The 27,851-nt window shown below is 37.6% G+C and overlaps 1 protein-coding gene across 6 annotated transcripts in view; it reads right to left on the bottom strand.

Annotated features, from left to right (window-relative positions):
• Positions 1–485: 485 nt before the first annotated feature.
• Positions 486–27,851, bottom strand: part of LOC140841152 (large ribosomal subunit protein eL28z-like) — a 29,404-nt gene continuing 2,038 nt past the window's right edge. The window contains exons 3-6 of one of the 6 annotated variants that reach the window (XM_073208367.1): positions 2,778–2,943; positions 1,964–2,124; positions 746–878; positions 486–661 (exon numbers count right to left, since the gene is read on the bottom strand). In XM_073208367.1, the coding sequence (XP_073064468.1) occupies positions 756–878; positions 1,964–2,124; positions 2,778–2,943 (450 nt within the window). In that variant the 3' untranslated portion in view covers positions 486–661; positions 746–755. Of the gene's footprint in view, positions 879–1,963; positions 2,125–2,777; positions 2,944–3,008; positions 3,164–27,851 lie in introns of those variants that run through there. The other 5 variants (XM_073208368.1, XM_073208369.1, XM_073208370.1 and 2 more) reach the window with 5 other exon arrangements.

Here is a 27,851-nt window from a genome sequence, read left to right as displayed (position 1 = left end):
GTGTTATTGCGACATAGCAAACACTTTGAGCAGACTACAGACCGGGGAGAAAAATGTGTACTGAACATTTGAAGAAGTGGATTAATTAGTTTATTTTTTTATTATCCAATTTGTTGAAAAGTAATTTTTTTCTAAGTTTTATAATTAATATCATATGAAATAGTAAGCTTGAAATGACCTAATGAGATGAATCTGAAATTTGACCCAAAAAATTACTAGTCAACGATTTAAAATCCATTGACAAATGAATTACCCAAATAAACCAAGAGATTTGTTAATACAGATTTAAATTACTAGCTTCAAATCCATTGGGTAAGTTGTTCAGGAGAAATGGCAAAAATATATAAAAATATGAATGATCTGTATTTAGATATCGAGCCGAACCAATACCTGTAGGTGCATGTGTATATTATATGCAAAGCATAATGTACCGTCCAATGTCAAACCAGGCAAAGAAACCAAGTAAGCTCCAAAACTCAAGTACATAAAAAACAAGTGCAAACTCATTCCATGATTCAATCAATATTTTGAGCAATGAATAGCCAAGACAAAACCATCAATTTCAAATCCAATAAAAACTTGCAAACTAAGGGAAATGTAGACATTAAATAAGCCTGAAAGATAGTGGTCTCCACTTGAGTCCCCAAAGTATGACATCCGCCTGATGAGAAGTTTGAGTAAAAGAGAGAATTAGGAAAAACTAGTACCCCATTTTCAGATGTAGCAAAGTAAAACAAGTCTTTACCTACTTGGACCTAAGCAGCTTGTCTGTTCCTCTTCTTGACTCCAGACTTGGCAACCTTAAGGCTTCTGTTCACGACACTCAATCTAGCAAGAGCAGCCTTCTTTAGATCGGGCCGGTAATAGTTATCTGCCACCTGTAGCAAGAGATTCAATTACTACACAACCAGGGGTAAAACTCATGATTTATGTAAACTTTAGAACACAGCTGTCACGAGCCGCGAAGACGACGCGAGAAGGGGCTGTGGACAACAATGTGGAGAAAGAGCCCAAGAATGGGGAGGACGAGCCCAAGAGGTATCAACGTTTCATACATGGGAAATTTAGGGTTAAAAGTTGAGGAGCAAGAAGATTTTTTCCTTAGTTGGCAAAGATAATTATTTCCTTGTTTTACTATTTCCTTGTTTTTGAGATTTCAGCATATCTTTTAAATTTGGTAGGATTTTCTTTCAGTTGTGGGGGATTGCATCATTAGTATATGTAGGGATTTGGGAGAAAGAGATGCTCATCAAAAATATTATCAATAAAAGTTTACTTTTCAAGATCGGGTGGTTCTCTTGTTCTCTCGAGCCCCAACGCTTCAACTAATCATAGGTCGTCAAGGGCGTAAATCAAAAAGACAGGAATTCTACTCCGAACGAAAAGATTTCACTGTCCAACGACCCATAACACGATCCCAAACGCAGGCACGTAACATATCATTAACATTTTTATTAGATAATGGTCATCACATAGATTATCTAGCTCGCTTATTCGATTAAATTCCCCAACGGGTAGCCCAAAAATAGAATCAGTGGCTCATGCACTAAAAATATGTGAGGTTTGACACTGCCTAAGAATGGGTAGAAGCAGAAAAGAGTATGCAGAGATAAACCATACATATTAACTTAGGTAATACCAAAAAATTGAGGGCTATACTAAAGAGTCATAATGCACTTATTACAAGGCAATAAATAGTAATCCAGAGATTGAGCTACCTATTTGACTAGTGTAATACCAAAAAATTGAGGGCTATACTAAAGAGTCATAATGCACTTTTTACAAGGCAATAAATAGTAATCCAGAGATTGAGCTACCTATTTGACTAGTGTAATACCAAAAAAATTCAAATACCACACTCCAAAGTATTTTTGCTAGGAAGATACATAGCAAATCAGAAACACAAAAAACAAATTATTAAAACTGCACAGAAAATACCACATTAGCAATGGGGCTCATATACCTGATTCGATACAGCCTTGGCCATGCGGCTGAATTCCTTCTTCATGAGAGACTTGTTAAGCAAATGGGCAGGCTTGTTCTGTTTCTTGGTCTTCGTAGTTGCAAACAACACTGATTGATCCTTGCCTGGTTGGATGGTCACAGTTTTCTTATTCGCCAACCCTACAAATCATAATAATCAAGTGGACATAATCCAATATAAATGCATCAATAAAACACATTCTCAATATGATAACTCAACCAGATGTATGGTCAGAATCACAACACAGCCAACTTATAATTTTCAGAAAAGAAAAAAGAGAGAATTTAAAAGCTCAAAATTCAGCAAGATCCTTTGACAAAGTTACCAAAAAACTACATTATAATACATTCTTCCACAAAGCATGAACCAAAAGACACGTGATATTAGACCGCTGAATCAAACCTTGAAATTGCACAAAGAGAGACTTAAATGAAACCCGAACGTGCCCGGAAAAAAATGTACGGCGGTTATAAGTAGGCAATAAAAATAATCTCAGTTGTCCGTTTAATACCAAGATACATATTGCAAGTTCATCTCACTTTCACTTTACAGACAACAAAAGATTGCAAAAATAAAAAATCTTGCCCTAAACAGAATCCACCAAATTCCCACAAAAAGGTATTGCAGAAATACGAAAAAAAATCCAATTGAACTTTTCTCAACATTTTCCCAGATCAGAAATCACATTTCAACATTCAAATAAACAACTGAATCACAATTCGAATAGAACAAAGCTAGAAATACGGAAAATGCAGCTAACTAGCAATGATAATACTTAAAAAGAAAAACTAACCAGAGTACTTGTAGGAGTGAACATTAAACAGATTATTGGGCTCCTTACTGAATTTCACGCCAGCGGTTCCGTTCCCAAATTCCTTCACCAGGAAACAGTTATTCTTTTTCACGATCTCCCATATCAGCTGGCCAGGTACTGTCGCCATTTCTAACACGGAAAAATCCTAAATCATACAAAAAAAATAATCTATAAATTACCCACTTATATGTAAATGAAGAAAAAGCTTACGGTAGCTGGGATTTACCACCCGAGAGATTTGGGTTCTAGGGTTTAACTGAGACGGCTTGGTGATTAGCAATTTGGAAGGGATTCGAAGAGACTGAATAAATAGATAAATTAAAAACCCTGAAGAAGATGCAATGACAAAACTAGCCCTATTTACATTTTCGTCTTAAATGTGTCCGCGTCCGTAGTCATTAATTTATGTTATTAACTTTCCATCTATTCAAAAAGTATGAGGTCTGCGAGCCACATAATCATTATATTAACATTTTCTCATTATTAATACACATTCACATTCATTGAATATCAACTTTCATTATTTATGGATCTCACTGTCCATTTATTAATTTTTTTTATTTCATATTAATTAAATATCTTTCAAATTTTGTTTAAAAATTTACAATAAATGTTATTGAAAATAAATAGTATTATTATTTTAAAAATAACTTTCTAATTTTGTTAAAAAATTTACAATAAATGTTATTGAAAATAAATAGTATTATTATTTTAAAAATAACTTATTTTCAATATTGATTAAAACACTATAAAAAAAATGAAAAAACAGTTGAATTCTTTGCTATCATTCTTTAAACTTATAAATTATAATTATTTAATATAATTGTAGAAATTGATTAGTATTTATAGTGAATAAATTATAGTTTTTTCATATGTAATTTTTTTAAATTAAATGAAAGAGATGTTTTGCTGTAAGGCTCGAGATTTATTAGTCTTTATTGACGAAACACTCGGAATATATGAGTATGCATGATATAAGATTTGAGATTTGATTTATTAGTCGTCATTAATATGAGATTCGGAAGATGTAAGAATGCATGATATGAAATTAGAGTTTTGAGTACAAGATAAAAATGAGAATTTTTTAAGGCAGGCCGAAGCCATACCGCACCCGCGGTAGATGTCCAGTAGGGTGCATGTTTTTGACATTTCGAGACCGCACCCGCGGTGCAAACATGACCGCACCCGCGGTCGATGAATTTAGAAAAATAATGCTGCCGAGAGCACAGCGCACCCGCGCTCCTGGAGTTACCGCACCCGCGGTCGTGCGTGTAACGTGAAAAATACTGACACCTGCCCTAGCCATGCATATATGATGTGTTGTCTTGCATTCTTTCTTCCTTCACCAGCTGAGAACCGAGGGAGAGTTCAGAAAAAGAAACAAGGTTTCTTTCATCTTAAAAGTTATCTTGTGCAAGATCTAGCTATCCGATTTTCATTCCGAGTTAAGATTTGAGTTCCTCGCGATAAGGGCTACAAGAATATATAAGTTTCTTTTAATTTCAGCATGGTTTGAAGTTTAGATGTCGAGGAAATTATAATATGATGATTATATAGTGTTCTTGAGATTATGAGCATCGCGTATTCGCAAACAGATTGAGAAAAGGATATAATATGCGATTGTTTGAGAATTTCAGCATATATACGAGTGAATATGTTCAGATTTCAGAGTTTAGATTATGTTATGAAGAGAATGATGAATTGTGGATATTGATTATCTTGTATTGAGTTGATCGGTATTGAGAGATACGTCGTTACGCCGTTGATTTATACCGAGATTGAATATGAGTTGTATGGGAATGATTTTAGATTGGATCTTGATAAAATGCATTTATACATTACCATTCCAGATTTGTACCGACGACTTTGACATCGAGATTTCAACAACAACACAGATTGTGCAAGAAAGGTATAATTCATGTGATTGTGGGGAAGACAAGACTCGAATCAGACTTGATTGGAGTTTCCCAACAAAATCACATACTAGACTTGTTATTGATTTCTTTGATATGATTTTGATTTGGATTTGTTTATAGATTTATATGCAAATCTTTTGATATGATCATGCTTTGTTTATAGATTTATATTCAATCATTGAGATAGAAGTGTCATTGACAGAGTTGTCAAAACTAGACGTTCGGTGTATCGACGCATAGGAGCAGATTTCCTCCGATTGTAGATATTCGATACAGACACGACCGAAGTCTAGGAATAAGACGTACAGTTACCCCGATTGGGAGGGTAGGTGACAGATAATGACGTCTTATTCACACCGAGATCCCTAGAGTAGAGTCGAGTTGAGTCGAGACATTATTTGATTTGCATTGCATGATTTTATAAATTGGTTTCATAGACTATGGGACCTATGATTATGTTACATGCATGACATTGTGTTTATGATTTTATTATGCATATGCATGTATACATGTTTTATACTGGGATTTGTTCTCACCGGAGTTTCCGGCTGTTGTTATGTCTGTATGTGTGCATAACAACAGGTAGGGACAGGATCTGGGTCGCGACAGAGATGAGAGATGGACATAGCGTGGTGATCTCGGGCATGGCAGATGAACTAGTAGTTTGTACATTTGAAATGTAATGTATTTAAAGACTGGTTTGTAGAATTTGAATAACACGAGATATGTATATTATGTGTGTTGTAATAAATAAATACAGACTTTGTGTTTGTTTATATACATTTGAATTAATGTTAAAAAGCGAAAATTTGACCCACATTTTCTCACAGATCCATTTAATCCCAAAAAGAATTGAGTTAGAGCCTGGGTCCCCACAACAGGTGGTATCAGAGCAGTAGGTTCTGTAGACTGAGATAGAGTAGAATGAGCGGGGTAGATCGAGTCATCTTCCTTGCTTTTGATATACTAGCATGATTATTGCTTTCCATATTATGTGTTGTTGTATTATCTGATTTGATTTACAGCATATGATTGTACAAGCCTGAATCAGAACTGATTCTCGATCAGAGTTACATGATCAGAAGAGGGCTGAGACAGATTATATAGACTGTGTATTAATCTGTTTGATATTCAGATATGCCGCCTAGAAGGATACCACAACCAGCTGCAGGACAAGTGCCAGAACAAGGGAGTACGTCTGGTACTCAGATGGACGTGACCGCTACACCAATGGAGACTCTGTTGAAGCGGTTTCAGTCATTCCGACACCCGACTTTGAAAGGCACTGAGAATGCAGCTGATTGTGAAAGTTGGCTGGACGTACATAGAGATGCTTTTTGAATCACTTGCCTACACCGACGAACGTAGAGTGAAGCTGATTGGCTATCAGTTGCAAGACGTGGCAAAGAGTTGGTGGCTGACTGCGAAACGAGCCCTAGAACATCGAGGTATTGACATTACTTGGAAAGTGTTTAAAGATGAATTTTATCAATGTTTCTTTCCAGTGTCATACCGCAAAGACAAGGGGGCAGAATTTGCCAACTTGAGACAGGGGCAATGGAACATCGAGGAGTATGTTGCCAAGTTTTCTTCCTTGCTTCGATTCGCACCACATGTAGCAGGGAATGACGAGGCGGTAGCTGATCAGTTCATAAACGGTTTGAATCCAGATATTTTCACTTTAGTGAACACGGGGCGACCCAATACATTTTCTGATGCACTGAACAGGGCAAAGGGAGCAGAGGCTGGCTTGATTAGGCAGCGAGGGGCTTCCTATAGTGTGCAGGGTCAGAGACAGCCACCGGCCGCCGCATCATTTCCACCACCTCCTCCTCGATTTGATAGTGGAAGCAGTAGCAGTGGCAAGAAAGAATTTCTGAAGGCCAAGGGTAAGCAGTTTAAGAAAATAGGGAGCAGTTCATCGAGCTCCAGTGGATCCCGACAGAGAGGTCAGGGTTCAGATTATAGTGGCGTTTATTGCAGTTCGTGCGGAGGGCGACATGCCACGGAACAGTGTCAAGGAGTTATGGGACGCTGCAACATCTGTAGGCAACCGGGACACTTTGCCAGAGTTTGTCCCCAGAGAGGCGCTCAGAGATCCCAGAGTGTCGGGTCATCAGCATCAGTGCCACAGATGGAGAGACAGACGTCAGTACACTCCTTCCAGCCGCCATCAGCACCGACCCAGCAGAGACCAGGAGGTAGTCAGACAGTGAGTCAACCTCCCAGACAGCAGGCTAGGGTGTTTGCGCTGACAGAGGAGCAGGCGCAGGAGGCACCAGGACGATGTCATCGCAGGTAACTGTTTCTTTGCGGTTATCCTGCATATGTGTTGATAGACACAGGTGCATCGCATACATTCATCTCTGAACGTTTTGCATTATTGCATTCTTTGCCTGTCGAGTCGATGTCTACTGTAGTGTCCATTACTTCTCCGTTAGGAAGCGGTCTGATATCTGTAACTTCAGTTAGACATTGTCTGTTACAGTTTGAAGGGCACGAAATTGAGCTAGATTGTATCGTACTTGGGTTAGCTGATTTTGACTGTATAGTGGGTATTGACATGTTAACCAAGTACAGAGCCACAGTAGATTGTTTCCACAAGATCGTCAGATTCAGACCTGAAATGACAGAAGAGTGGAAATTCTACGGCAAGGGTTCCAGATCTCGGATTCCCTTGGTATCTGCTCTGACTATGAGTAGATTATTGCAGAAAGGAGCAGAAGGGTTCCTTGTTTATTCTGTAGACTTACAGAAATCGAGCCCGGCATTGGCAGAGTTGCCAGTGGTATGAGAATTTGCATATGTGTTTCCCGACGAGATTCCAGGGCTACTTCCAGCTCGAGAGGTTGATTTCAGTATAGATCTTATGCCTGGTACTGTTCCAATATCGAGAGCTCCTTATCGAATGACACCGATTGAATTGAAAGAATTGAAAGCACAATTAGAAGATCTTCTGGCCAAGGGATACATTAGACCGAGTGTGTCTCCTTGGGGTGCTCCGGTGTTATTCGTTCGAAAGAAAGATGGATCAATGAGATTATGCATAGATTACAGGCAACGATAAAGAACAAGTATCCTTTGCCTCGCATTGATGATTTATTTGATCAGTTGCAGGGATCATCCATCTATTCTAAAATTGATTTGAGATCAGGATATCATCAACTCAGAGTTCGAGACATTGATATACCGAAGACAGCATTTCGAACCAGGTATGGACACTACGAATTTATTGTCATGCCTTTTGGGTTAACAAATGCTCCAGCGGTATTTATGAGTTTGATGAATCGCATCTTCCAGAGATACTCGGATGAGTTTGTGATTGTATTTATTGATGATATCTTGGTGTACTCTAAGAATTTGAATGAGCATGCCTATCATTTGAGAATTGTGTTGCAAACACTGAGAAATGAAAGATTATATGCTAAATTGTCCAAGTGTGAGTTTTGTCTGAGACAGGTTGTCTTCTTGGGTCATATCATTTCTGGAGATGGTATTTCTGTGGATCCGAGTAAAGTTGAAGCTGTGATCAGTTGGCCGAGACCGACTTCTGTGCCAGAGATACGCAGTTTCATGGGTCTAGCAGGATACTATAGACGATTCATTCAAGATTTCTCCAGTATTGCGAAGCCAATTACCCAGTTGACACAGAAAAATATGCCATTTATGTGGTCTGAAGACTGTGAGACTAGTTTTCTAGAGTTGAAGAAGAAGCTGACTAGTGCACCTGTCTTGATGATTCCTTCAGGTACAGGCGATTTCGTTGTATATTGTGATGTATCTCACAGAGGGCTGGGGTGTGTTCTTATGCAGCGAGGCCATGTGATAGCATATGCCTCTAGACAGCTGAAACCACACGAGACTCGATACCCAATTCATGATCTTGAATTGGCGGCTATCGTATTTGCATTGAAGGTATGGCGTCATTATCTGTATGGCGAGAAATTTTAGATCTACTCCGATCACAAGAGTTTGAAATACTTGTTCTCTCAGTCAGAGTTGAACATGAGGCAGCGCAGATGGCTTGATCTACTGAAAAACTTTGATTGTGAGATCAAGTATTATCCAGGGAAGTCAAATGCAGCAGCAGATGCCTTGAGTCGAAAGGTATGTTCTCTATCCTTATCGACGATAGGTGTCTCGAATCTAGTAGAAAATTGTTGTTTGTCTAGACTGACATTTGACACAGTGAATAGACCTTTGAGAATTGCTTCGATTCAAGTGGAGCCAGACTTGATTATGAGAATCAAAGAAGCGCAGAGAAGTGATCCGAATGTGCAGAAATCAATTGATATGGTCAGAGCAGGGCATATTTCAGAATACCAGGTACATGATTTGGTACTATATGTGAATAACCGTCTTGTAGTGCCAGATGTTTCAGATTTGAAACAACAGATTATGTCAGAAGCACACTGTAGTCGGTTCAGCATTCATCCTGGAGGCAGAAAGATGTATAATGACTTGAAGACGCAATTCTGGTGGAAACAGATGAAGTTAGATATCGTCGAATTTGTGTCAAAGTGTTTGAATTGTCAACAGGTGAAAGCTGAATGGAAAAAGCCCGGAGGATTACTTCAGAGTCTTTCTATTCCAGAATGGAAATGGGATCACATTTCCATGGACTTTGTGACGAAGTTACCTCGATCATCCCGAGGATGTGATGCGATTTGGGTCATTATTGATCGACTGACAAAATCAGCTTGTTTTATTCCATATAGAACGACATATCGTCATGATCAGATGGCAGAGATTTATGTCAGAGAGGTGGTCAGATTACATGGTGTGCCGAAGTCTATCGTATCAGATCGTGATCCACGATTTACTTCACACTTTTGGCACAGTTTACAGCAGGCTTTAGGTACGACTTTACACCTGAGCACTGCTTATCATCCTCAGACGAACGGACAGTCAGAACGGACTATCCAGACTTTGGAAGATATGTTGAGAGCCGTAGTGCTAGACTTTGGCACTAGTTAGCAAGAATCCCTACCTCTTTGCGAATTCTCTTACAATAATAGCTATCAGACGAGCATCGAGATGGCACCGTTTGAAGCTTTGTATGGTAAGAAATGCAGATCTCCACTGTACTGGGATGACATCGCAGAGGTACCAGAACTTGGCCCTGATATGATCCGTGAAATGACTGAGAAGGGGAAGATCATTCAGAAAAGAATGAAGACAGCCCAGGATAGGCAAGCGAAATACGCCAATATCAGACGTAGACCATTGGTATTCGAGAAAGGAGACAGAGTATTCTTGAAGATTTCCCCTTTCAGAGGCGTCGTCAGATTTGGCAAACGCGGAAAGTTGTCTCCGAGATACATTGGTCCTTATGAGATTCTTGAGAAGATTGGCGATCGAGCCTATCGACTTGCTCTTCCTCCTTCTCTATCAGGAATACATGATGTGTTTCATGTATCGATGTTGCGTAGATACATGCCTGATGTTTCTCATGTCATTCATCCTGACGAAGCTGAGCTTGATCAAACGTTGAGTTACGTTGAACAACCGATACAGATTCTTGATCGGAAAGAAAAGAAGCTCAGAACGAAGACTATTCCGCTAGTGAAAGTCCAATGGAGTCGACATGGCATCGAAGAAGCAACTTGGGAGACAGAAGCGGATATGAGACAGAGACATCCCGAGTTATTTACTTGATGTAAGTAATTCTTCAATTTTGATTATATTACTTGTCATGTATGATTGATAGAATGCCTGCGATTTCGAGGACGAAATCATTTCTTAGAGGGGAGAAATGTAAGGCTCGAGATTTATTAGTCTTTATTGACGAAATACTCGGAATATATGAGTATGCATGGTATAAGATTTGAGATTTGATTTATTAGTCGTCATTAATATGAGATTCGGAAGATGTAAGAATGCATGATATGAAATTATAGTTTTGACTACAATATAAAAATGAGAATTTTTGAAGGCAGGCCGAAGCCATACCGCACCCGCGGTGCAAGGAGAGACCGCACCCGCGGTAGATGTCCAGTAGGGTGCAGGTTTTTGACATTTCGAGACCGCACCCGCGGTAAGAACCAGACCGCACCCACGGTGCAAACATGACCGCACCCGCGGTCGATGAATTTAGAAAAATGAAAATGCTGCCGAGAGCACAGCGCACCCGCGCTCTTGGAGTTACCGCACCCGCGGTCGTGCGTGTAACGTGAAAAATACTGACACCTGCCCTAGTCATGCATATATGATGTGTTGTCTTGCATTCTTTCTTCCTTCACCAGCTGAGAACCGAGGGAGAGTTCAGAAAAAGAAACAAGGTTTCTTTCATCTTAAAAGTTATCTTATGCAAGATCTAGCTATCCGATTTTCATTCCGAGTTAAGATTTGAGTTCCTCGCGATAAGGGCTACAAGAATATGTAAGTTTCTTTTAATTTCAACATGGTTTGAAGTTTAGATGTCGAGGAAATTATGATATGATGATTATATAGTGTTCTTGAGATTATGAGCATCGCGTATTCGCAAACAGATTGAGAAAAAGGATATAATATGCGATTGTTTGAGAATTTGAGCATATATACGAGTGAATATGTTCAGATTTCAGAGTTTAGTTTATGTTATGAAGAGAATGATGAATTGTGGATATTGATTATCTTGTATTGAGTTGATCGGTATTGAGAGATACGTCGTTACGCCGTTGATTTATACCGAGATTGAATATGAGTTGTATGGGAATGGTTTTAGATTGGATCTTGATAAAATGCATTTATACATTACCATTCCAGATTTGTACCGACGACTTTGACATCGAGATTTCAACAACAACACAGATTGTGCAAGAAAGGTATAATTCATGTGATTGTGGGAAGACAAGACTCGAATCAGACTTGATTGGAGTTTCCCAACAAAATCACATACTAGACTTGTTATTGATTTCTTTGATATGATTTTGATTTGGATTTGTTTATAGATTTATATGCAAATCTTTTGATATGATCATGCTTTGTTTATAGATTTATATTCAAGCATTGAGATAGAAGTGTCATTGACAGAGTTGTCAAAACTAGACGTTCGGTGTATCGACGCATAGGAGCAGATTTCCTCCGATTGTAGACATTCGATACAGACACGACCGAAGTCTAGGAATAAGACGTACAGTTACCCCGATTGGGAGGATAGGTGTGGGGACCCGGATGCTAATCAAATTCTTAATCATCATTGGGACTAATTAATCAATTATAAAACAGGGTCTAAATTTTTTTTTAAAATACAAAGCGGAAACGTAATGTAATTTACTCAAATTACATATTAAACATGAACATACAATTCTTATGTTATCTACACAATTAAACTAGGTTCAACTATATATCAAAGCTGAATCCTAAGTTGCTGCAAAGCCCGGATCTCCACGCTATCTATCTTCTCTCATCCTCTTCTTGACCCTGATCCAGCCCCACCTGTTGTCATGCACACATACAAAATAAGACAACAGCCGGATAACTCCGGTGAGATATGAATATCCCAGTATAAACAATGTATACGTGCAATCATATAAAAACATATATAAAAGCATAATAACAAATATTCATAACATGTATCAAATCAGAACATAAATCAATATCAAACAATGAATCATACTCAGACTCAAACTCGACTCAAATAACGCGTCATCTCAGACTCGACTCAACTCTAACCTAGGGATCCCGATGTCTGGGCGAAACAGCCACAGAATTGACGACTCAGTCAAGATTTAAGCGAATCAGCCAATAGCTAGGCGAAACAGCCGATGGCTAGACGAATCAGTCAATAGATAGACGAATCAGTCAATAGATAGACGAATCAGTCAATAAATAAGCGAATCAGTCAATAAATAAGCGAATCAGCCAATAGCTAGGCGAAACAGCCGATAGCTAGACGAATCAGTCGGTGACTAGGCGACTCAGCCAATGACTAAACAATTCAGCAGTCCATATATGCAGTTGCTATAAATCAATAGACTACAAACATCAATCCTCAACAATTACAAATATCAATGTAATAACTAAGTATGTGATTTAGGGAGACTCGAGTCAAACCTTACTCGAGTTGTGCAATCCCAACTCAACATTAATTTATACATGTCGTTCTGTTATTCTGACTTTGTCGAAGTCTTGAACTCAAAGCCTGTCAATACTCAATCTGACAAGAACAATATCGAGGAGTATAATATCAATACACCACTCGAATCAAATCTGTTCTACTCAATACTCAACCTAATTCAATATCGATGGCATAACGGTATAATATCGATATACCCAACAATACCACATCAATCTGATATTAATTCTAACATCTCATACTCGATATAATACCATTCTGATATCAATTCAACTTCAAAATTCATAACAATTCCATAATCAGTCCGTTTCGTAATCTGACTTCGATTCTATGATGTCTAACATGTCAAGAACATCATATATGACTTGTATTCAATTTCAACAACATCATAATTCCAAATCATATTAAAACGTAGTAAAACTTACATCCAGTTGTAGCCTACGTCGATAGGAACTCAGTACCGCAGTCAGATTCAAAATCAGAAGGACGGATTTTATAAAAATCGCAAGTCTATGCTTAGAACCCTTTTCTTTCCCTCTTTCCTCGATTTCCTTTGTTTCTTATCTTCTGAAGACTCATGTATATATATATATAAATACATACACGTACATGCACGAAGCCAAGTGGCTCAATTTCAGGCTGCATGACGCGCGCATATGCGCCACTCTTCTCGCGCATATGCGCTGAACCTACTGTCCCTCCCGCGCATATGCGCCCTCTACGTCGCGCATATGCGCCGATCCTTCTGGACAGGTCGCGCATATGCGCGACTTATCTCGCGCATATGCGCCGAGATGTTCGGCCGAACATCTTGAGATGTTCGGTTGAACATCTTCGCTTATAATGTAACAATGCCCGGCTTCTTCATTTGAGTTCCTATAACCTCAATCATGTCAATTGATCAATAAATCATTCCAGATTAATCTTAAATTACGGTAATTATACCCAAATCATTTCAGATTACGGTAATTAGATTCTTGGGCCTTACATTTCTCCCCCTCTTAGATCTGAGTTCGTCCTCGAACTCACAGGTAATAACTTCAGATATATCGGAAAAAAAATGTATACAGAGTTTTAGATCAAAACTCTCATCCTACCGAATCCATTCTGAAATCTCTTTCTTGTATCAATCTCTGATTTCAAATCTGGAATAAAACTTCATGAAGTATATTATCATAATACTTCTCAATTTAATTCTGACAAAATCAATCTTGCCATGTTGGTTACACAACATCTGTTAGGATCGGTTATTGGCTAATTAGTGTTTAGAAGGGGGGGTTGAATAAACACTAATAGGAATTTAAATGTTTTTCGAAAAAGATAGTTCAGTCTTGTTACAAACTGAACTAAGTATCCCGTCAGTCAATATCAACCAGTTAAACTGAATAAGCAGTTGCGGAAAATAAACGGTTTGATAGATAGAATATCTAACTGAAAATGAAAAGCTAAAGTAAAGATGACACGTATGTTTATGGATGTTCGGAGAATTGAATAACTCCTACATCACCCCTTCTATCTCAAGGATAGGATATTTACTAAAAGACTTTGATCGAGTACAACGCTTGTACAGACCCACTTCAGTTAGGACTTATCTATTGCCTGAACTGAAACTCTTAGTATAATACAATAATCTCTGTAAGTAACTGAACATAGCACTTAATTGAATTTTCAATATTTCACAGTGCTAATTTGCTCAATATGTAGCCTTGATTGCTACGAATAGATCTGATACGAGTGAGCAGAGATTTTGACAGAGTAATGGCAAGTTTAAGATTGCTCAATAGCGTTTCTTTGTCAACTGTTCTTTTGTCATATTTATAGACTTCTCTTTCAACGGTAATTTTGAATTCTCGTATCCGTTGATTGCCACTTTATTATTTCTTGGACAATGTTCTTGATTGCCGCTTCATCATTTATTGCAAGACGGCGTATAAATCTTGATAGCCGAAACACATTGTTCTATGCAGTGCGGCTTTCCACATTCAGTTGATGTCTGATATGTCTTTTTGTCTGTTTGAATGATCTTTCCCGAGGTATCTTCAGTCGAGAAGCTTTAATATATTCGGCTGAATGTTTTACTGATCAGTTTGTGTCAACTGATTTTAGTTGAATTGTGGGGCCCTTAGCTCCTAATCGTTATTACAACACAATCTGATTAGGATTAAGTAATCACAGCGGAAAACGAGTTTAAAATTTCTTTACAATGAGCCCAAAATATCTTTTCTAATATTTAAATACTAAAAATAGTATTTAAATTCAAAAACATAAAACACGCCCACACATAATCAAAACCAATCACATACAAACATCTCCTATCCTCGGGACATGCCCCGGTATATAGATATATATATACATATACTGGGAACAAGACATAAACATAAACCTCAGCCCAAGCTGTGGCTCCCTCCAGAAGTACCCTCTCCGGTCTCCTGATATCCTGGAGTACCTGCCATTATCCACACACAAAGACAACAATAGCCCCCCTTGGGGGTGAGCAAAGCTCCGTATGGAACAACTAATCATATATACCACAGATATCTAAACAATGATATATGGTATGCAATGCATGCATGTCGTGGAGGTATAGGGTCAAATGCCCATCCACTGAGCACATGTCAGAATCAATCGAATCGCTATCAAATCAAATCAATGCTCGAGCTGGCACACCGGCCGATATGGGAATACACATATGATAGCGTCGACGAAGCGCCATCAATCCCACATCTCATATCCAACCATATGGGGCCACAATTGTCTATGTTTTAAGGGTCATGTAATACCAAACATAGCATTGTGTTCACAAACCCCGGAATCCAATCAAATCATATCAGGGTATCCAAGGATCATAGCTCAACGTGCATGTCATGTATCGATGTATGCATAAAATGATGTGTGTTAACAAAACATTTATTTTATACATCGACACTCCAATCTCAATGTCATGTATGCCACATCAAATCAACAAATAGGCACATAGACACGTATTCCAATCCAATCAATCCAATCAAATCAACATATATCATATAATACAGATACATGTCGTATGTTACCCGGTCGCAACATACCTCAATTTTTCGTTCCAGTTGATGTAGCCTGAAGATATTGATATAACACTCTATCTACATCAATAACATATTCATTTCAATCAATAACATACTCCAAAATCAATAATATGAGTTTCAAATATCATTTGAAACTTCAAAAATTCATATCAAATCAAAATCATATCATAATTCAATTCCGACTTCGAATACGAGTTTATTGTCGGATATTCTACTACATATCATAAATTCAACTTCAAATACATGCTATTCCAGCACTGTGATATTTAAAGCTGCTGAAACCAGAAGAAAATTACCTCAGTCTGAAGCCCTCGGCGCGCAGATAACAAATATATAATTTGTTTCGCGTTTAGACGGCGTTTCGAAGTCGATTTATACAAAAGAAAATGAAAATCTCTCGTGTTCCCTCGAAATTGTTGAGATTAACTATCGGAGGAAGGAAAGAGAAGAATTTAAGCTTATCTCACCGCCTCTCGCGCTCGGGCGGTTAAAACTTACCGCTCGGGTGCGGCAGTTTCTGTCGAGATGTTCAGCCGAACATCTCCTTCGCGCTCGGGCGGTAATAATCTTTGGCGCTCGGGCGGTCCTTTTCTACCGTTCGGGCGCGAGATGTTTGGTCCAACATCTTGAGATGTTCGGTACAACATCTTGGCTTATATTTTAACGATGCCCTGCTTCTTCATTTGAGTTCCTATAACCTCAATTTTATCAATTAATCAACGTCTGATGACAGTAATTAAATCTCGGGCGCTTCGGCCGTTCAAATCAAATTCGTACAACATCCATTTATATACAATATTCATTTCTCAATTTCATTGTCATAATATACATCAAATAAATAATCATATGACAATTTCATAAATTATCGATAATCACGTAGGATTTACGATAATACGATACACGGTCCTTACATTTCTCCCCCTCTTAAAAGATTTCGTCCTCGAAATCTCAAATATCATTATATACATAACATTGGCAAGCATACATATGTCACCAGTTATAGTACATATCAAAACTAAAATCAGTAAAAGGATCAGAATACATCGAATACAATGGAACAGATGTCGTAGAATCAAATAAATGAGGATACGAATCTCGCATCTTGCTCTCCAGTTCCCACGTTGATTCTTCAACACCATGCCGTGTCCATTGCACTCGTACCAAAGGAATCGATTTATTTCTCAATATCTTTTCCTTTCGATCCATAATACGAACAGGTTGTTCGATATAGGAAAGAGAAGGATCAAGTTCAACCTCGTCAGGTGCAAGTACATGTGATGGATCAGGTTCATATTTCCTCAACATAGAAACATGAAACACATCGTGAATAGCAGATAGAGCTGGTGGCAATGCCAATCGATACGCAAGATCACCAACTCGATCGAGAATCTCATATGGACCAACATATCGAGGAGATAACTTCCCTCGCATGCCGAATCGAACAGTGCCTCTAAAGGGAGATATTTTCAAAAATACTCTGTCACCTATCTGGAATTCCAAGGGTCGTCTTCGTTTATTCGCATAACTCGTTTGACGATCCTGAGCAGCTTTCATCCGCTGCCGAATCAACTGAACTTTATCATTCATTTCCTGTATCATTTCAGGTCCAGTCAATTGTCTCTCACCAATCTCATCCCAGAATAACGGTGATCGACATCGTCTCCCATATAGAGCTTCAAACGGAGCCATACCGATACTCGTCTGAAAGCTATTATTATATGAAAATTCAACCAATGGTAAGGCATCTTGCCATCCCATTCTGAAGTCCATCACAACAGCACGCAACATATCCTCTAAAGTCTGAATCGTACGCTCAGTCTGGCCATCAGTTTGATATCAGTTTGAGGATGATACGCAGTACTCATAGCCAAACGCGTACCCATTGCTTCTTGGAAACTACCCCAGAATTTAGAAGCAAATCTGGGATCACGATCAGATACAATTGAGACTGGCACACCGTGCAGTCTCACAACATTCTCAATGTATAAACGGGCCATTCTCTTATAAGGATAAGTCCGCTCATACGGAATAAAATGTGCAGATTTCGAAAGCCGATCAATAATCACCCAAATAGCATCACAGCCCTTGGGCGAACGAGGTAAATGAGTCACAAAATCCATAGCAATATGCTCCCAATTCCATTTCGGGATTTCAAGACTATGGAGTAATCCTCCAGGTTTCATTCTCTCGGCTTTCACTTGCTGGCAGACAAGACATTTCGAAATAAATTCAGCAATGTCCTTCTTCATACGTCTCCACCAGAATTGAGGTCTCAATGTCAAATACATCTTCCGACCTCCAGGGTGAATACTGTATTTGCTACAATGTGCTTCTCGAAGAAGGGCAGATCTCAAATCAGTATCATTAGGAACTACCAGCCGACCGTTAAGTCGTAAAGAACCATCAGAAGAAATTTGAAATCCAGACTGATGTCCAGCAGATACAAGTTCTTTCGACTTTTGGATCTGAGCATCGCTTCGTTGGGCCTTTCGTATTTTTGATATCAAATTCGGCTCAATTTACAATGCTGATACAGTGACAGAATTCCAATTCGAGTGAAAAGTCCAACCAGAAGTACATATATCCTCATGTACCTTGGCGACATTGATAGAAGCTAAAACAGAATCATGCACTTTACGACTCAAGGCATCCGCAGTAACATTCACCGATCCAGGGTGATATTGAATCTCACAATCAAAATCTTTCAAGAGATCCATCCACCTGCGTTGCCTCATATTCAAATCAGATTGAGAAAAGAGATATTTCAGACTTTTATGGTCCGAATAAATAACAAACTTTTCTCCGTACAGATAATGGCGCCAGATCTTCAAAGCAAATACAATGGCAGCCAATTCGAGATCATGAACAGGATAACGTGTTTCATGAGATTTCAATTGACGAGACGCATAAGCAACCACTTTGCCATGTTGCATCAGAACACAGCCCAACCCTTTACCAGACGCATCTGTACAAACCACAAATCCTCCGGTACCTGAGGGAATAGTAAGCACAGGTGCTGTGGTCAATCTCGTCTTCAATTCAAGAAAACTAGCTTCACATTCATCTGACCAAATGAATCGCTGATTCTTCTGTGTCAGTTGAGTAATAGGTTTAGCTATCTTCGAAAATCCCTCAATAAAACGACGATAATATCCAGCTAAACCCATGAAGCTACGGATCTCAGGAACATTCGTAGGTCTCGGCCAATTCAATACCGCTTCGACCTTCGAAGGATCAACAGATATGCCATGTCTCGAAATGACGTGGCCCAGAAATACCACTTTGTCCATCCAGAATTCACATTTGGACAATTTGGCATACAGATGACTAGTACGAAGAGTCTGAAGTACCAGTCTCAGATGTTCAGCATGCTCCTTCTTCGATTTCGAATACACGAGAATATCATCGATAAATACAATAACGAATCGGTCAAGATAATCTCGAAAGACCCGATTCATTAAATCCATAAAGATAGCAGGAGCATTCGTAAGACCAAAAGGCATAACCGAGAATTCATAATGGCCATACCTCGTACGAAAAGCAGTTTTGGGCACATATTCGCCTCGAACTCGTACTTGATGATACCCAGAACGAAGATCAATCTTCGAGTATACTGAAGTACCCTGAAGCTGATCAAATAAATCATCAATACGCGGAAGTGGGTACTTGTTTTTCACAGTAGCCCGATTCAGCTGCCTATAATCGATACACATTCGCATAGTACCATCTTTCTTTCGAACAAATAAAACTGGAGCTCCCCAAGGTGATACACTCGGTCGAATATATCCCTTATCGAGAAGATCTTGTAATTGTTCTTTCAATTCTTTCAATTCCAGGGGTGCCATGCGATAAGGAGCTTTAGATATAGGCGCAGTTCCCGGTACAAGATCAATACTAAACTCAACTTCTCGATGAGGAGGAAAATCAGGAATCTCATCGGGAAATACATCCGGAAACTCTTTCGCCACAGGAATCTCAGATAAAGAAGGCTCTTTCTTCGAAACATCAATAGCGTAGATAAGATAACCCTCATCTCCGCTAGTCAACAATCGAGACATTTCCAAAGAAGATACCAATGGAATTTTGGCTTGGGAACCCTTGCCATAAAAATTCCACTTAGGTCCATCAATCGGTCGAAATCGAACCACTCCGTGACAACAATCAACAGTAGCTCGATTTGTCATCAAGATATCCATGCCAACAATACAATCAAAGTCGTGCATTGGGAGGACAATCAGATTCAGAAATATCACATTATCCTCATATATCAATACATAATTATGCACAACTTTCTCAGACAAAATAATCTTCTCTGCTGGCGTGGCTATCGACAAAGTATCATACCACGGGGTACACTCAATATCGTGAGATGCAACAAATACATGAGATATGAATGAATGAGATGCCCCTGTATCAAATAAAACACGTGCAGGATAATCGCAAAGCGTGCAAATACCTGCAATCACGCCACCAGGAGCTTCTCTCGCCTGATCCTCAGTCATGGCATACACTCTCACTTGAGGAGGAACTTGGGCACTCTGACCACCCGGTCCTCGATATCGTGGGACACTAGACTGCTGAAAAGATGGAACAGGAACAGAAGGTCTCATCATACTAGGGCCACCTCTAAATCCTGGCTGGGGTTGAGCAGAAGTCGTACCCCTGTTCGGACATACTCGAGAGAAATGGCCTTCCTGCCCACATTGATAACAAGTACCAGACATACCTCGACACTGCTCGATAGTATGTTTGCCGCCACAATGACTACAATAGGGAGCAATCATAGGACTCCCTCGCTGTGATCCACTTGAACTCGAAGAAGACGAAGAAGCAAAGCCAGTCTTCTTGAACTTCTTACCCCTCGGTCGCAAAGTAGGCTGCTGAGCTGACACCGGTGGTGGAGGAGTATACTGTGGACCTCCTCTCCTAAGTCCAGCCTCGGCTGCCTTGGCTCGTTCAACTGCCTCTGCGTAGCTGGTAGGCAATCCAGAAACAACATATGTATATAAAACAGGATGCAAACCATTTACAAACCTGTTATATTTTGCCCTCGCATTCCCAGCCACGTGAGGTGCATACTTCAACAGAGTAGAAAATTTTGAAGCATACTCCGCAACAGACATCGTTCCCTGCTGCAGATTATTAAATTCATTCTCATGTGCAGTATAATAAGAAGGAGGAGAATACTGCTCTAAAAACTGGGCCTTGAAGACATCCCATGTGACTTCAGTCCCGGCTTCTTTCAATCCAATCTCAGCGGCTTCCCACCAAGATTTAGCTCGGTCCTTCAACTGATATAAAGCGAGTTTCAGTCTCCGAGCTTTAGAATACTCAACAATATTAAACAAATGCTCAATGTCCTTCAGCCAGGCCTCAGCTCTTTCAGCACTCTCGGTGCCAAAGAACCTCGGTGGTTTCAGATCCTGGAATCGGGCCATCACAACATCCATGGACAATCCTTCAAATTGTCCAACCATCCTCTCAGTATTACTACTCGCAACTTCATCTGTGTGATCCATCTACAAATCAATGATGAATATCACAGATCAATATCAATTTCATAATCTCATCATCTCATATCATCATCTCATCAAATACTTACTCAAATCAAAGCACATAAGAGCAAGTAATACAAATAAGTCAAACACATACGCACAGTTCATTTGTGCCTATTCAAGTGTACACAAGACTCAATAGAGCATTCCCAGCTATGCTCTGATACCATACTGTGTGGGGCCCTTAGCTCCTAATCGTTATTACAACACAATCTGATTAGGATTAAGTAATCACAGCGGAAAACGAGTTTAAAATTTCTTTACAATGAGCCCAAAATATCTTTTCTGATATTTAAATACTAAAAATAGTATTTAAATTCAAAAACATAAAACACGCCCACACATAATCAAAACCAATCACATACAAACATCTCCTATCCTCGGGACATGCCCCGGTATATAGATATATATATACATATACTGGGAACAAGACATAAACATAAACCTCAGCCCAAGCTGTGGCTCCCTCCAGAAGTACCCTCTCCGGTCTCCTGATATCCTGGAGTACCTGCCATTGTCCACACACAAAGACAACAACAGCCCCCCTTGGGGGTGAGCAAAGCTCCGTATGGAACAACCAATCATATATACCACAGATATCTAAACAATGATATATGGTATGCAATGCATGTATGTCGTGGAGGTATAGGGTCAAATGCCCATCCACTGAGCACATGTCAGAATCAATCGAATCGCTATCAAATCAAATCAATGCTCGAGCTGGCACACCGGCCGATATGGGAATACACATATGATAGCGTCGACGAAGCGCCATCAATCCCACATCTCATATCCAATCATATGGGGCCACAATTGTCTATGTTTTAAGGGTCATGTAATACCAAACATAGCATTGTGTTCACAAACCCCGGAATCCAATCAAATCATATCAGGGTATCCAAGGATCATAGCTCAACGTGCATGTCATGTATCGATGTATGCATAAAATGATGTGTGTTAACAAAACATTTATTTTATACATCGACACTCCAATCTCAATGTCTTGTATGCCACATCAAATCAACAAATAGGCACATAGACACGTATTCCAATCCAATCAATCCAATCAAATCGACATATATCATATAATACAGATACATGTCGTATGTTACCCGGTCGCAACATACCTCAATTCTTCGTTCCAGTTGATGTAGCCTGAAGATATTGATATAACACTCTATCTACATCAATAACATATTCATTTCAATCAATAACATACTTCAAAATCAATAATATGAGTTTCAAATATCATTTGAAACTTCAAAAATTCATATCAAATCAAAATCATATCATAATTCAATTCCGACTTCGAATACGAGTTTATTGTCGGATATTCTACTACATATCAGAAATTCAACTTCAAATACATGCTATTCCAGCACTGTGATATTTAAAGCTGCTGAAACCAGAAGAAAATTACCTCAGTCTGAAGCCCTCGACGTGCAGATAACAAATATATAATTTGTTTCGCGTTTAGACGGCGTTTCGAAGTCGATTTATACAAAAGAAAATGAAAATCTCTCGTGTTCCCTCGAAATTGTTGAGATTAACTATCGGAGGAAGGAAAGAGAAGAATTTAAGCTTATCTCACCGCCTCTCGCGCTCGGGCGGTTAAAACTTACCGCTCGGGCGCGGCAGTTTCTGTCGAGATGTTCAGCCGAACATCTCCTTCGCGCTCGGGCGGTAATAATCTACCGCTCGGGCGCCAAACATTCTGCCCCAGAAGTAAAATTGGCGCTCGGGCGGTCCTTTTCTACCGTTCGGGCGCGAGATGTTTGGTCCAACATCTTGAGATGTTCGGTACAACATCTTGGCTTATATTTTAACGATGCCCTGCTTCTTCATTTGAGTTCCTATAACCTCAATTTTATCAATTAATCAACGTCTGATGACAGTAATTAAATCTCGGGCGCTTCGGCCGTTCAAATCAAATTCGTACAACATCCATTTATATACAATATTCATTTCTCAATTTCATTGTCATAATATACATCAAATACATAATCATATGACAATTTCATAAATTATCGATAATCACGTAGGATTTACGATAATACGATACACGGTCCTTACATGAATGTTCAGCTGCCGAATATGCTTTCATGTATTAGTTGGTTTAGTTGATTGGTTTATGTTTTGTCAAACTCCAGAATTCAGTTTCCAACAACATCCGTATAAACCACTCCATATTTTATAATGATTCAATACAGCCAACCATCATTAAATCTGCTGCTCTCAATCTAGGACATATTCAATCCTCGACCTTAAATACCAATCATCATCATCCGATGTTGGTTATGACATCTGTTCTTCTGAACTGTCTTAGTAGCTATTCTCACTTCATGATAATAAGTCATATCAATTAGTGCTAACATCCAGCACTAAAGCTGTATAAAAATCTTCTAATATCTGGATAATACATTCTGACAGTCTGCCAATCTGTAAAACAATCTAGAAGAAAGCTCGTGATACATTCTGTCACGAATACAATCTCAAGCAAAATCACAATCTGACATAGTCTACTGTGGCATTCTGATCTTTCTGACCACTTCTCTGACATCGATCTATGTCATCTGGTCATGTTTGTACGTTATCTTGTACAAACTAATAGATTATAGATTGAACAATCTGTCAATCACAATCATATTATATCACAATCTGTAGAAAATGGCGGTAATTTCATTACGAAAGCCATAGAAATGTACTCCCATTTCTATTTAGAACTATACAATTCTGTAATAAATCTTCTGATTTCTATCTTTCTATCTTTTATGTTAGCGATTTAGACATATCAGTACAATTTCTGCCAACATTTCAATACATTTCTGACATTTCTGTTATAACTGATCTCATATGTCTATGTCTCAACTATCTGTCCGAATACAATACAGTCTCAATCATCAGACTGAACACCGAATCCATTACTGTAAGTTTCTGACACTATCTTTCTTTTCTGATTCGAACTATTTGACATATACAATCAGTTAATAACATAAATTAAAAAGAAAATACCTACCTGGTATTCGGCTCTGACTATCACTATCAATCTTTGCTGTACAATTCTGACACATCTGACATCACAGAATAATCAATCTCATACAAAATACAAAATCACGTATCTGTTACTCTGATCGACACTCTGTTTTGACTATCGATATTGAGTTCTAACCATTCTAATCAGCTTTTTGAACTGCTAACGTTTCAACATCAGCTCTGGTTCGGACGGTACAATGTAATCTCCATTGTCTACAATCTGTCTTAAACACTTATTCAGAATAAGCATCAATATTCAATCCGATTCCAGGCTAAAATCAATCTCTCTGATTGGAATCAGATCTGAAGTCTTATCAGAGAAAACATTAATAACTTTCATATCATTGGTAAATCAGCCAATGATAGACTCAATTTCAGTAAATCAACTGAATACATAAGGAGTCATTCTGCTCCTTTCTGTACTAATCGAATCATAGCTAGTACGAATTATCAAAGGAATTCTCAATCTAGAATCCTTATCGTACAATATTCATCCCTTGGCCATCTCAGGTTCGATTCTCACCATGTTCTGGAATGAACCCAGGGTAGTTCTGTACTTGGTTAGCATATCAATCTTAGTAACGCAGTCCCAAAATCAGACAAAACCAGTACAATATCAGCTACCATATACTCTAACTCGATCTCATTCTTATCCCTCCCGCGCATATGCGCCCTCTACGTCGCGCATATGCGCCGATCCTTCTGGACAGGTCGCGCATATGCGCGACTTATCTCGCGCATATGCGCCGAGATGTTCGGCCGAACATCTTGAGATGTTCGGTTGAACATCTTCGCTTATAATGTAACAATGCACGGCTTCTTCATTTGAGTTCCTATAACCTCAATCATGTCAATTGATCAATAAATCATTCCAGATTAATCTTAAATTACGGTAATTATACCCAAATCATTTCAGATTACGGTAATTAGATTCTTGGGCCTTACAGTAGGTGACAGACAGTGACGTCTTATTCACACCGGGATCCCTAGAGTAGAGTCGAGTTGAGTCGAGACATTATTTGATTTGCATTGCATGATTTTATAAATTGGTTTCATAGACTATGGGACCTATGATTATGTTACATGCATGACATTGTGTTTATGATTTTATTATGCATATGCATGTATACATGTTTTATACTGGGATTTGTTCTCATCGGATTTTTCGGCTGTTGTTATGTCTGTACGTGTGCATAACAACAGGTGGGACAGGATCTGGGTCGCGACAGAGATGAGAGATGGACATAGCGTGGTGATCTCGGGCATGGCAGATGAACTAGTAGTTTGTACATTTGATATGTAATGTATTTAAAGACTGGTTTGTAGAATTTGAATAACACGAGATATGTATATTACGTGTGTTGTAATAAATAAATACAGACTTTGTGTTTGTTTATATACATTTGAATTAATGTTAAAAAAGCGAAAATTTGACCCACATTTTCTCACAGATCCATTTAATCTAAAAAAAAACTGAGTTAGAGCCCGGGTCCCCACATTTGCTTTCTAAATAAACTAAATTTTTTTGGAAGGATTTATTTTTCAGAACAAAATAAAATATATATATATATATATCTATATATATATAAACAGAGTTTTGTCAAAAATAGTAATTTTCCGCCAAAATATCATTTCTAAAAAAAGAAATATGCATCAAAAATATTGAAATATGTGTATTGCGATAAATGATAACTTCAATTAATGTTTGCAATTATATCAATTCATTTAGTTCAATTTTGAATTTAATTTATTTTTAAATTAATTCAAATATAATTTATGTATTATATTTAAATTTAAAAGTCTCTATTGAAAACATAAATTACATTAAAAATTTTGCATTGATTATATCAATCAATTTAATTAGTGATATGATTTTGTGTTACTATGTATGTATGTATGTATGTATGCAGAGTTTTTGCAAAAATAATAATTCTCATTCAAAATATCATTTCTAAAAAAGAAAGATATATCATGAATATTGAAATATATGTACTGTAATAAATGATCACTTCAATTGTTGCTTGCATTGATTATATCAATTTATTTAATTCAATTTTGAATTTAATTAATTTTTATATTAATTCAAATGTGATTTATGTATTATATGTTTTTTTTGTTTTTTTATTCAAACTGAAACTAAACTCTATTGAAAACATAAATTATATTAAAAAATTTGCATTGATTATATCAATAAATTTTATAAAAAATGTAAAATAAATTTAAAATACAAATGATTGCAATATTCAGTATCACTCATGAGATAAATCATTCAAAAATATATTTTGCTATTTTAAGTAATTTCCTGTCCAAATTACTTAATAAAAAAGAAATATAATATTTAATTAGTTAATTTAAATTTCTAAAAATAAAATTGGTTGAGTATTAAAAGTTATCAGTATAACAAGGTTTTCCAATGGACATTAAATTATCATTTAATAGTAATAAATTTTTTATCTCAAATGCATATTATTTCGATATTATCTTAATTTGAAAGAATTAATGTATTGTAGTTATCTTCCAAAATCATATGTATATTATATATCTTGAATTGTCTTCTTGAACATTCAAACCAGAGAGCCCAAGAAAATTAAAATATATAGATTCAAAAGAGTTTCAAATGAACATTAAATTATCCTCAATAAACATGTATATTACCCTCAATAATCAGAAATATTGACACCCAATGCATGCAACTCGATATTTCCATAATTTCAAAGAGTTAATGTATGATATAGTTCTGTCAAAAGCATCCAGTGTTTAATTTTTGTCCTTTGAGATGTCTTATTTGAATTTTAAATTATAAATAATTGAATATTGCATATTATATTAAAAATCAATTTTACTCTATTTATCTTACTAAATTTATCTACTCCAAAATTGAATTCTGAAATGACTCATCTTTTCAGGACCATATCTGAGTTGAATTCTTTCCAGATGTAATTTTCGTTTACATTTAGATTTGTTTGTTGTTATGAACTAACTACATATGGAAACAACGAGACATTAAGTTTGAAATCTGACTTTCATGATCGAGAAGTAAACAAAAATATTATTCTTCTATTTGTACAAAATTTTAATTATTACGTATTTACTAATGTGATAATTTTCTTCTATATTACAAAATTCACGAATACATGATACTATAAATGACCCGTAATAGAAATAATTAAACCAATTCTAAAGAAAGTACGCATCTTATTAGAAGACACATTATAAAATTCATTGATATTGTTTTGGAATACACATAGTAAATGTTAATAAAATAAATTTTATGGTTTATACATAATTTATTTATAGTAGCATATTTCATTTCTTTAGGAATAATAGGCTGTTGTGTATATTATGAAGAGATTTTGTAGATAAAGTCAAAACCTATTTGGATAAAGATATTGATGAAACAATTATTATTATCATTCAAATGTGTCAAA

This window comes from Primulina eburnea, chromosome 9, assembly GCF_022965805.1.
Source record: "Primulina eburnea isolate SZY01 chromosome 9, ASM2296580v1, whole genome shotgun sequence".
Lineage (NCBI taxonomy): Eukaryota > Viridiplantae > Streptophyta > Magnoliopsida > Lamiales > Gesneriaceae > Primulina > Primulina eburnea.
Note: the sequence above shows the minus strand (reverse complement) of the source record. Positions and strands in the feature narration are given on the sequence as shown.